This window comes from Bactrocera neohumeralis, chromosome 5 (genome assembly GCF_024586455.1).
Source record: "Bactrocera neohumeralis isolate Rockhampton chromosome 5, APGP_CSIRO_Bneo_wtdbg2-racon-allhic-juicebox.fasta_v2, whole genome shotgun sequence".
Lineage (NCBI taxonomy): Eukaryota > Metazoa > Arthropoda > Insecta > Diptera > Tephritidae > Bactrocera > Bactrocera neohumeralis.
In genome coordinates this window covers 59341843-59354424 of record NC_065922.1, presented here as the reverse complement: position 1 = coordinate 59354424, position 12582 = coordinate 59341843, and the positions used below count along the sequence as shown (strand labels likewise).

Genomic DNA, 12582 nt, shown 5'->3' with positions numbered 1-12582 from the left:
ATAAAGATATTGAAGTGAAATTTGGCACAAAGGATCGCATTAGGAGGCATATTTGGATCGTAATTTTTTTGAAAGGGCGTGGCCTCGCCTCTACTAAGTTTTTTGTACGCATCTCGGAAACTACTATAGCTATGTCAACCAAACTTGGCTACAGAATCGTTTTCTTCAGGCATTTCCATATACAGTTCAAAAATGGAAGAAATCGGATAATAACCACGCCCACCTCCCATACAAAGGTTATGTTGAAAATCACTAAAAGTGCGTTAACGGACTAACAAGAAACGTCAGAAACACTAAATTTTACGGAAGAAATTGCAGAAGGAAGCTGCACCCAGGCTTTTTTTAAAAATTGAAAATGGGCGTGGCCTCGCCCACTTAAGGACCAAAAACCATATCTCAGGAACTACGGATACTAGACCGATTTCAATGAAATTCGGTATATAACATTTTCTTAACACCCTGATGACATGTACAAAATATAGGTGAAATCGGTTCGCAACCACGCCTTCTTCCAATATAACGCTATTTTGAATTCCATCTGATGCCTTCTCTGTATAATATATAGTACATTAGGGAACCAATGATGATAGCGGAATAAAACTTTACAAAAATACGGTATTTGAAAAATATGTAAATGACGTATAATGAAATCTCGATTATCACTTTATCATGCGAGAGTATAAAATGTTCGGTGACACCCGAACTTAGCCCTTCCTTACTTGTTTCTAAATTGTTTTGGTTAAAGGTTATTGGCTTTTGCAACATACGGTTGCGTGTATGGATGCTTGAATCGACATCCATTGGTGTAGGTCGTGGTTGGTTATTCTGATAACCCATTCTTTGGTTGTAGTTCCTTTGTGGCTGGACTTGTGGGAACCGTAAATTATTATTGAAATTACCGTTATTGAATCTGTTGTTATTATAAGTATGTTGCCTGTTATTGTTGTTAGGATTTGAATGGTTTTGATTTTTTCCAAATTGTAATGCGAAGGTCGCTCGCATATTGTTAGATTCTAATTCTTGTGCTTTTGCCAAAGCTAAGTTTGCTAAGTTTTCGTTTAGCCCCGTTATGAATGTGCGTAAGGCATCCCACCTATTTTTGACATTAAACTCTTTAGTTACGGCACTATCTGATCCGTAAGTCATTATGGTTTTGTTTATTAACAAGGTTAATTTCTCATTAACCTTATTATAATATTCAATTATGGAGTAATTGCCTTCACAAAGAATACTCTTTTCTTTCTCAATTATATGAGCTGGTCGCTTATCGGCGTAAGCGAAGTCTAATCGTGCTAAAATAGCATCAAAATTTAAAACTGTTCAGTGGTTGGACAAAACGTCATTAGCATCGTGAGCAATTTTATTTCTTAATATAGTTAATGCAGCAAAATACCTACGGCTGCCTCTTACGTATAAACTCATTGCATTGTTAGTCGATTCCCTTCTGCTAACTTATTTATTCTGTTTTCTCCCAAATTCTGGTAAAGACTTTACTACTTCTAGAGGTTCGTCACAGCAAATCTCTGAATTTATTACTTGAGGTTTGTAATCGGTTATTGTTGTATACTTCGTTAAGTCTTCTATTTGCCTGCGCATTTCAGATATTTCCAATCTTAGTGATGTGTTCGCTGCGGCAATTAGGCTTGCGACTAAGGTCTCATTTTCGGTACTTAAAGCCATTTTTGATTAATTAATTTTATCTTTTTTTGCCTTTAAATATGGGCAATTTTCTAATTTATGATTGCCTTTACAATAATCGCAATAATGCAACCTTTCGTATTTTGGAGCACTTGTATTACTTCCCATTTAAAACAAATCTTCCTTTTTTGATACTTGTATCATCTCTATGGTCTCAGACATATTTGTCTCCTGATTATAATGCTCCTCAAGTCTGGCCTTCTCATCTTTTCCTATATATTGAAAAACTTTCTCCATACATTTAATTCTAAGTTTATCATTATTTAGATCCCTTTCTTTTTTGTTAATCTTTTTCGTTATAGCCAAAGTCAGTTGGTAAAGCATCCGTCATTTTGTTTTTTTTTTTATTACTTGGCTGCCGAGCCTTGAATTAATCTTAATGGTCTAAACTTAATTGCTTAAATTGATTGGCTTAAATATTATATGTATATATTTAATATATGTATATTAATTAATATAATCTTTCTCCTTCTTCTCCTCGTGATTTGAGGTATGTTGGCCTCTTCTCTTCTTCAGTCCTTTGGTTTCTAGTGATTTTCTAGTCCTTTGGTTTCCCTCGATGGCTACGCCGATGCTTGGAGTGCAATGCCTAATGATGTTTTATTTTTGAACTTTATTTTTGGTTTAATTTTTTGGTTACTTATTGTCTTTTTGTTGATTTACGCGACACGTTTTGGAGTTTTTTTTGTTTTTGTTTTAGCTTTTCTCCCTATTTTTGGGATACTTGTTTTTAAAAAAAAATGTTAATGCGTTATTCGCATATGTATTACCTCTCGCACGAGGTTTATGTACGTTTACCGGTTAGTGTTCGCTAATCGCGACCGTTATGGTACTAGGGATACATTTCTCTCCCTTTATACGACTAACACGTGCCTTAACGTTGGGCGCCAATTATCTTCCCTTGCGTGGGAAGTATTAACACATTCGCGTAAATTGTGGGAATTCCCGTCATTCATGATTCCTTCAATAAAACAATTGCGGGAATTCCCGCGCTATACTCCCGCAATTTCTTCCGCACATATAAAGATGCTCTTGAAAAATAAATGCGGGAATTCCTGTAATGGCGGGAATTCCCTAATTTGTTCAGACTATTTAAAAAAATTAACCCGCGGGAACTCCCGCTCTTCAATTTTGTATGGAAAAATTAAGTGATTATCTGGCAGCCACCCGCTAAATTTAAATGAACCAAACTAAACAGCCACTCAGGTCTTCTGAGTTGTGCCGGTTTCAACGTTATACGGCCTAGCCTTCATATTGCACAACACCGTGCAGTATCGTCTAATCGATGAAGAAATCGACCCCAGGGATACTACCTTACAATGTCAGGGTATAGCTATCCGGTCAGGCGATGTCGAGCTCCAAATATTTAATGTATACATCCCCCCAGTTACATGTTGCCCTACAGGATATCACCCGAATATAGGTGCGCTACTTCGTGGTGAAAACCGTTTAGTAGTAGGCGACTTTAACGCGCACCACGATCTTTGGCATTCCTGCCTGTCAAATGACCGTAGGGGGATGGAGCTGGCGGAACAGATTGACGATTCGACATTCTGCACAATGAATGACGAAGCCCCCACCAGAGTTATGGGCACCTGTAATAGCTCGCCGGATATTCCCATTGCCAGCGGTGGCCTGATAAACAGCATAACCTGGCGACCTATGCTAACTTTCGCATCAGATCAACTGCCCATAATTATCTCGATCGAGAAGCCTCCTGATTTTGTTTATGTGGACAACCGCACCTTCATTAACATTAACAAAGCTAATTGGGTCGGCTTCACAGAATTTACCGAGAGCACCTTCAACGCTCTACCTATTCCTACGGACGTATGCGTTGGCGAACGTCAATTCCACAAGGTGATCGCAGTAGCTACCGCTCGCTTCATCCCGGCTGAAAGAATAGCGGAAATCCGCTTCAATTTCCCAGCCGAAGCAGCCGTTTTAGCTAACGAGCGCGCCACTTTACGCCATGCCGATCCCGGGGATCCCCGAATAAGGGATCTCAATTTGGAGATTCGGCGTATGGTAAACAATCATAAGCGGACGAAATGGATAGAGCACCTGAAATTCTGCAACCTCTCCACCGGTGTGAGTAAGCTTTGGGCTACTGTCAAAGCTTTGTCTAACCCGAAGAGACATGACGACCGAGTTGAAGTTCAATTCAATGGTCATGCCTCTTCGGACCCGAAGAAGAGCGCGAGCTATTTTAGCCGGCAGTTCACATTGCACCCTTCGGTAGACAAAGCTAAACGATGTGTTAACCTACGGCTGCGCAAAATGCCAAACGAAGGCGCGCCACTTACTTTCACCGATGATGAGGTTCAGGGTGTCATTAACAAGGCGAAATCCTCCAAATCCATTGGTCCTAATGGAATCAACATGCTGATGCTAAAGCATCTACACTCGACGGGAGTAAAATATCTCACCAAGGTCCTCAACCTGTCGCTGACCACTCTTCAAATACACGATGTGTGAGTAGTATAGACACTTGAGGCCCTGTTACTCCCGACCTCCACTCACCACCTGAGCCTAGCCAGCCACCAGCATGGTTTCCGAAAAGTGCACAGCACCACCACAGCACTTAGCGTCATAAACGCTCAGATAGTTCGTGGCCTCAACCAGAAACCATCCTGCGAAAGAACGATCCTCGTAGCGTTGGACCTGTCAAAAACTTTTGACACGGTCAACCACACAACGCCACTGCAGGACATCGAAAAAACTACGCCCCCTCCAGGGCTAAAGAGGTGGACCATGAACTATCTGAACGGTCGTCAGTCATCCGTACTATTTCGAGGCGAAACATCTAAATTGAGAAGAATTAAACAGGGGGTTCCGCAGGGTGGTGTCCTCTCCTCGCTACTGTTTAATTTCTACATCTGGAAACTCCCACAACCACCAGAGGGGATTTCCATAACCTCGTACGCTGATGACTGCACGATATTGGCGTCGGGCAATGGAATCGATGGCATGTGTTCAAAGGTAAACAGCTATCTCTCCGACCTTTCTCGTTTTCTGCACGGAACCACACACTTTCCCCCACCAAATCCACAGCAACCATATTTACAAACTGGACGAAGGAGTATAGACTTGAGCTTAATATTGCAGTCGACGGCGTCAAAATTCCAACTGCCAATAATCCTAAGATTTTAGGTGTAACTTTCGACAGTCTATGCTCCTTCTCTCCCCATACGACCGCGATTATCGCCAAGGTACAGAGCCGCAACAAAATCCACAAGTCGCTAGCCGGCAGCACATGGGGAAAAGACAAAGAAACGTTGTGGGCAACATACAAGGTAATCGGCCGGCCGGTCCTTAATTACGCAGCACCTATATGGTCGCCTGGATGCAGTCGCACGCAGATGAGGAAACTTCAGACCTACCAGAACACTGCACCCCGGACCACGACGGGATGCCTTTTGATGTCTCCCATTGAACACCTCCACAGCGAGACGTTTATGTTCACAGTTAAGGAGCATAATGAACTCCTCTCCAAGCAGTTCCTGCCAGGAGCATCAAAAGGTCTTTCCTCGACTACGTCGACGATGTCGTACAGTACGCCGACCAGACTTCGGACGCAACTAACTTTCGACAGGTACGGACCGCCATTAACAGTGGAGCCATCAACACCTTCACCGACTCCCTTCCCGCGAATGGCGTTCTTGGAGTCAAATCACCACCCATAGCAGACGAAGAGCTCCAGCTGCCGCGAGAAACGAGAGTGACCCTAGCGCAACTTCGTTCTGGATATTGTAGCAGGTTAAACTCCTACTTATCCAGAATAGGCCCTGACATACCAAATGTATGTGCTGCATGCAACGAGTCTCCGCATGATATTAACCACCTCTTTGCATGCCCTACGAACCCTACTCATCTAACACCCTCCTCCCTCTGGTCCGACCCCGTCGAAACAGCATGTTTCTTGGGCCTACCGTTAGATAACGTCGACGACAACACAAGTGACCCTCACCATCCTAACGGGGATTAGATACTCCGTTAAAACAACAATAACCGTGGGAAGATACAATTTGTTTACATTTATCATAAAGTGTCTGTGTGGCTGCTGCCGTTAACTTGTACTCGTATGCTTTCTTCGATTTTTATCGCGTATTTCAGTATTCGCTGGAGAAAAATAGAACAAGCTTTAAAAGGCCGAACAATCTTTAATAAATATATTTTGTGTTATTCTGTTTGCTGTTGTTATTTACGAATTGCAATCGTTTTATGAATTTGTTCTAATTTATTAAGATTTAATTAAAATTTACTTTATCTATAATGAACTTAAAAAAGTGATAAATGAAAATTAAATGTCAAAAGAAAAATTTATTATTATTTTTTATAAATTACTTTTAAAATAGAACGTTCATTTAATCAATATTATTCAAAATAATTATTTTTTAAAGCACTTTCACATATGCAACTTAATATTACATTTTATATTAAATAAATATCTTAAAATATTTTCAGAGGACATATATAAAACATCGCATGAGAGTTCTCTCATCTGGCGATTGAGGTGAAAGGGCAATAACTATCGTAATGTAATAGGTATGTAGTGAGTGTAGTAGCCCTTCGCTGTCTTTCGACGGACAACCGCAAAGCAATATGGACAAAAAACAAGGACACCTTCTCCCCATTCAGACTCCACCACATATGACTTCTTCGTTGGCGTGGAGAACTTTACACGCTCACTACACATTTGCTCAGAGTCATTCATTAGGATTGTTTCAGTCGCGATCGGTCATCGGTCAAATTGCGCCTAAGTTCGTGTTGCGGAGAAGTGTATGTATAGTGAAAGTGGTTTTAAACTATTTTGTTTAATTTCAAATCTTGAGCTTGAGTTGTGCAAATTAAATAAAACTTAGAATTAAGTGAAAGTTTCAAGTGTTCTAGTGAAAGCAAAAAATGTGTGTAAAGTGAAATAAATAGTGTGCATAGGTAATTTTGTTTTCTATGATATGTTCATGTTTGTTAATGGTGTTATTAGCGAAGTGACTGCAAATCGAATATTCCATATCTTCATAAATAGTGGTATAGTGAATTATTGAGTTAATTGCTATTTAAATATATTTCGTAAAATGTGAAGTCAAGTGTTCGTTCTTGCGATGTTCGTGTGTCATCGATTTCTAATTAACCAACAACGTCGTCCGCATAAACAAACAAACAATATTAATCTAGGAGAGCAGTTTTTTTTTTTTTTGCTTTAAGACTTGAAGGTGAGTGCAGGGTGTTCGCATAGAAATTACTTTATATATTTTTTAACATTATGTCAATATGTTTTAAGAATTCATATTTGCATATTTTTAATAATTTAATTTTTGTCAAACTTTATCTAAAATTGGGTCGGCTTTAGTATACCATCCCCCGATTTCAGGGTTAAAAGTGATATGGTTGGAAAGAGCTGATGGTCATGATATATAAAGAAAAGGGGTAACGATTTATGTATTTGGAGTATAATCCTTCCTTTTATTAATTTTATTCGTTGGATAACTGTGTAGATATGGCAATACATATTATTTCACAATACTGAACACTTATGTGCATGTAATGAAATTTGTGTAAAAAATAAAATGCTTATTTTAAGCAAATATCTAAATAATTAATATAAAATAAATATGTTAAATATTGTAGTGAAGTGTGGGTGTATAATAAGTGCACAATATGAAAGAAAAAGTTACAATAAATCGAGAAATTGCAAAATATAATTTGCGAAATTTGCAACTTTAAATCCAAATACCTCGAAAACTATAAGTTTGCGGCGGAGCATCAGCTCTATCCAACCACATTTTCCCCCTTAAATTAGTCTTTCATTTTAAAATTAGAAAAAAAAAAATTAGACCACAACTGAAAAGTTTATATAAGGATTTAAAAATATTTTTGGTATATTTGACATCGAAAATATTCTAAATCCTCAAATTTTGCTTTAAAACAAAATTGTTCTAAAGCAAATTTTTTCAAAAATTCTGTAAAATTTATATTAACTAAATTGGTAATATTTTTGTATTTAAATTGTCGGGCTTTTATTTGGATATATTTAATTTTTTTTAGAATTTTCTTAAATGTAATGTAATCATTCAACAATTTCAGTGTTTACCATGTTTTAAGCAAAGTTATTGAACATGCATATTTTTGTCTCATACAAAACTGTTATTTTATATTAATATTGTATTACAATTATTTCATCAGTTAAGTTTTTCTAAACAGAAAATTTCGGAAATTCCTCTTAATATATATTATGCATTTCAAAATTCATCCATTTTTGACCATTTATTTATTTATTTATTTAGAGACTATTTACTCGACCATCTAGTTATTTTGCTCTTACTCATGCTTTTGTATCACATTTCATTTTACATCAACATACATATGTATATGTATAAGTATGTATGAAAGAATTTTGAACTTTGGATTTTCGTTTAAACATTATTAATTGTTATGAATATTTCCCAGCCTTTCCATTATTACTTGAATATTTATTTACGAGTTTGGCCCTTGTCCTTGCCCAAATTTGCAAATTATTCATTCTTAAATTGGTTAAATATATACTCCTATATTTGATGTGAGCTGTTTTACGCTGGCAAATATAACTCTCGCGTGGCTCATATTTAATTTAAAATCTGGTAAATAATGAACCACTAACATCGATATTGAACTTACATAATATACTATATATTTACGACTTAACCACTGATAACCCTAAAACAATGTTGAAAGTTGTATAGTGTGAATGTGAATGAACAAACTTGCGATCACTTTTTGAAATTGTTGTCAAAATAATAGTCACAGTAGCCCATTTTATTAATCGATTCACACCACTTCAGAGTAGCTTGTTAAATTTGCAGCTTTTCAGCATGTGTTTTCAAACATGCTACATATTAGTTCGATACCGGAGTTTACAAATGTATACCCAAATTTGCGTATATATTAATTTTTCAACTTTACTAAAATATTATGTATTTATTTTGTACATTACTATACTAATTCTAAGTAAAATTCTAAATTCTATAGAACTACTAATAGTATTATCGTTAATTGTTTACATTTGCCTTGTTGAAATTCGAACAAAGAGCCAACATTAAATTTGTTTTAAAATTGCCAAACGTTTGAATTGATGAAACAAGTTATGGCGATGATTGCCTATCCCGTAGCAGAGTGCACGAGTGGTTTCAATGTTTTCAAAGTCGGGAGGACATAAAAGACGATCAACACGTGGGCGAATCAAAATCCGTGATCACCGGATTTTCCATCGAAACTGTGCGTGAATTTATCAAGAATCAGCCGAAATCATCATTGAAATTTATGGAAATGGAATTAAAAATCTCCAAAACATGGATTTATCGCATTTTGAACGAACATTTGTGCTTACGAAAGATGTGTGCACGGTTTATTGGGCATAAATTGACTGAGGACCAAAAATTGCTCAGAATCCAAGATTCGAAGGACGATTATTTGACCAAAAATCACATTTTAACCATCAACCACTCTCCGTATTCACCTGATATGGCACAATGCGATTTCTTCCTTTTCGGAAAATTGCATTTGCCCATGAAAGGATAGCGTTGTGCTGACGTAGAGGTCATTCAAAAGGCTTGCACCGGCATACTGGCGGCTGTACCGGCCAACGAGCTAAAACACTCGTTCGACAGTTTTCGGACCGTGCAGAAAGCTGTATTGAAGCAGAAGAAGATTATTTTGAATAAAATAAATTGATTTTGCCGAAAAAACCAATTGGTCTGTTCTTTGTTTTTTTGAAAGTCCTGTTTACTTTTGAACACACATTGTAATAAAGACTAGGCCCTAACTTGTACTGAGTATACTAACTGACAGTATGTACTCATTCTCCTTCTAATTGAACAACCACATAACCATATCATAGGTATATTACCTTTAAAACTAAGAAAAAATGGATTTTTTACGAACACGTACCAGATAATGATTCTTGTGCTATTTGCCATTTTCATTTCCATCATATGTGACGCCATGTCTTCGCCATTATTTCCCAGGTGTATCTTGTTTCTAGAAAAATATTGCCAAAAAAGTCATTACGATGTTCTAATCACTGAAAGGAAGTAATAGCCAGAAACCAAACAAAAGCAAAAGTATCAAATGTATTTTTGAAGCACACATTATGACAGCTGATGTGAAGCAAAATTTTTTGGCTAGTTTTTTTACAAAAGTGATAGTATAATGCCTTACTTAAATTTAAGTTACGTAAAAAAGCTTTTATGAAATGACCAGGCCGAGATTTACATAATTATATGTCTACGTACGTCTTTTTTTAGGATAACTAACACAAATTCACAAATGGTGGAATGCATTTTTAAGACACTTGAATTTTAAGAAGAAGTTACAGTATTTCATGTTATGGCTAGGAGTTTAGATCCATTTTAAAGATGAGAGTTAATTATGTTTAAAAATGATTTCGAGCTAGTGACTGCCGCGAAAGGCTTTAAAGGAATTCCAGCCAAAAGGCCCAATTTTCGACCACTTTTTCCAGCATATTTCAGTTGACATGGCGCTTCCTTTCATTCAAGCACGAAAAAGCCATTAATCATGGCTTTGTAGCGTTCTCTATTGACTGTAACATAATGGATTCCTTTTGAAGAAATATGAACCAATTCCATATGTTCTTAGAGAAAACCAAACGATCACTTTTTGAGGATATAACGGCGTTCCAACAATGGCTTGTGGATTATCATCACTCAAATGCGACAAATTTATTAAAAGCTCTCTGTCATAATTTGTGCTTTCATTGTTGAAAAAAATTCTCTTGCAAAAACCGGTATCAATGGCAACCTTCTTTTAGGCCTATTCACATTGTTCCAATTACTGAGCGCGATAGCCGATACCCGATAAAAGTACATGCTTATGACTCATACAATAATTTCTTTCCAATACTTCACTGTTGAAATTTCATTGTCGTCACTATCGTACTTAAATGGAAAATCACTTAACCTACTTTTATGTTAATTGCGTCGCTTATGCAGTATCAACAGAATAGTACTATTTGTAGTTATGTGGAAATGACTGAAATAAATCGTAAAGTTTTTGCTGTATGCTGCGAAGTTGTGTATTTTTATCTGAGAAAATATAAGCTCAATTATGTGTATTATTTGAAATACTATATGGCCATATCGAAGAAATAATTATGATTATCACATTGTTATTTGATGTTTTAAATCACAATGTTTCTTTATTTCACTTAATTTCTTTTTTAACTGAAAAATTAATCATATTTGAGTAAGACGCTCTTAATGAAGATATTCTACATAATGAAGGACGACGTGTCTGTAAAATTTAATAATTTTCACATTCATTCACATTTCATCTTGGCATTTTTATAGTTGTAACTCTATTGTAGTTAGGGTTGGGTTTATACAAGATTTATGGTGAGTTCTTATCATTCATTATCATTCTCTGAATTTATAAGATATTCAAAGAGTTGCATAGGAGAAGGACAATGAGAGATTAAAAACGGGGTGATGTACAAAAAAGGGTTGTATGAATTTATTGACATTAATGTTAGGGTTAAGCCTATCGATCGTTTTTCTTTACTTTGGATTTAAAAATTGTTTCGATTATCTTACTAAACTTTGACGGCTCAGTTCGTTATCATGTCTTCAGGAAGCTCTTTTTTCTTCATCATCACCCGAGAAAATATACTTGTATAAGTTAGTGGATCGACCCTCATCTCAACTCCTCTAAAGGCATCATTGAATCCGCTCGTGTCTTTTTCTTCATTATTACCATTCATAATCTAATTACGCTTAGCTGTAGTAATTCTAAGAGAAAATCATATATGTAAATGACACCATACAACAACAATTAGCAATTTATACTGCCCGAACATTTATTGCGGATGACCTTCATTGAAAAGGTATGATAATGGCATGCTGCGTTGGAAAGTTTGCACACGGCATGCTAAGCGACATCAACTTGCGGTAACTAAATCTATGGAAAGCGTCCGCTGATCGCATACCTGACACCATCAACAACAACCTGTTTATTTCCACTTTGTATTTGCGTAGGCTTGGTAGGCTTAGTTTTTTAAGCAAAAGAAATTGTATCGAATCAGGAAAAGAATCAGAATAAATGTGATTGCCGAAGTGAGCAAGTCTCTGGTTTTTTAATTTATATTATAAGTATTTTTTTAATTTTCTGGCATTTTACACAGAAAACTCGACCACCATCACAACCACACGGTTTCCTAGATTGCCGTGTAGATGACGACGGCAATTGTTGCCAGTTATGCCATATATCATCTGAATGGAAGTACATAAGGAAATTCACGTAGGAAAGGCATAGTTATTAGGCGCGGAGCTCACTGCAGTTGCCTAATGAAAACATGAATAAAATATGAGCTACTTTATGCAGTCATGCGCTGCTGCTGAATCGTTCCAGTTGCATCTTAACACTTGGTTGCTCTTATACTCGTATGTGCCATCATCCTGGTGATTTTTATAACATTTTAGCTCAAAAGTTTGTTGAGCTTTTGTGCATTTTCATTCCTTTTTTTTCATTTTTTTACTTTCAGTGAATTAGGCGCTCAGTTGTTGTATAAGTTCTCGTCGCAGGTTTCTTGTTAAATTCTCTACATATTTTCATCTATGACCGCATTAAACCCAAATAAACTGAAAAATGCATAGTTGTTGCAGCTACGACTAAGGACAAGGCATTTGTAGGTATGTATATGACTGCCACTGTTACCCTTCTATGTTCATGTTATGCGCATAACAAGGTAGTACCAGCTGCTAATCGGTTGCCTCCGGCGTTGTATCATCTTCACCGTGAAAATGGTTGATATCGCTGCTGCTGCGGCAATATTCAATGAATTACCGACAAATTCTTAAAATGATACTTCATATCGCTCATTTGCTGCAAGAC

At 36.7% G+C, this 12582-nt stretch overlaps 1 protein-coding gene across 1 annotated transcript; it reads left to right on the top strand.

Moving 5' to 3' along the window:
• The first annotated feature begins 3216 nt into the window (after nucleotides 1-3216).
• LOC126759330 (uncharacterized) lies at nucleotides 3217-11992 on the top strand. The gene is made up of 3 exons (XM_050474064.1): nucleotides 3217-3868; nucleotides 4280-4530; nucleotides 11873-11992. The coding sequence occupies exons 1-3, from the start codon at nucleotides 3217-3219 to the stop codon at nucleotides 11990-11992; spliced, it is 1023 nt and encodes a 340-aa protein (XP_050330021.1).
• Nucleotides 11993-12582: the final 590 nt, after the last annotated feature.

What these genes read in the sequence shown, in the direction of transcription:
- LOC126759330 (XM_050474064.1), top strand. Translation starts at nt 3,217, where the DNA reads ATGGAGCTGGCGGAACAGATTGACGATTCGACATTCTGCACAATGAAT. An exon ending in AGTTGAAGTTCAATTCAATG is followed by an intron (nt 3,869 to 4,279) that starts GTCATGCCTCTT and finishes GCACCACCACAG; the next exon opens with CACTTAGCGTCATAAACGCT. An exon ending in TGAGAAGAATTAAACAGGGG is followed by an intron (nt 4,531 to 11,872) that starts GTTCCGCAGGGT and finishes CATTTTACACAG; the next exon opens with AAAACTCGACCACCATCACA.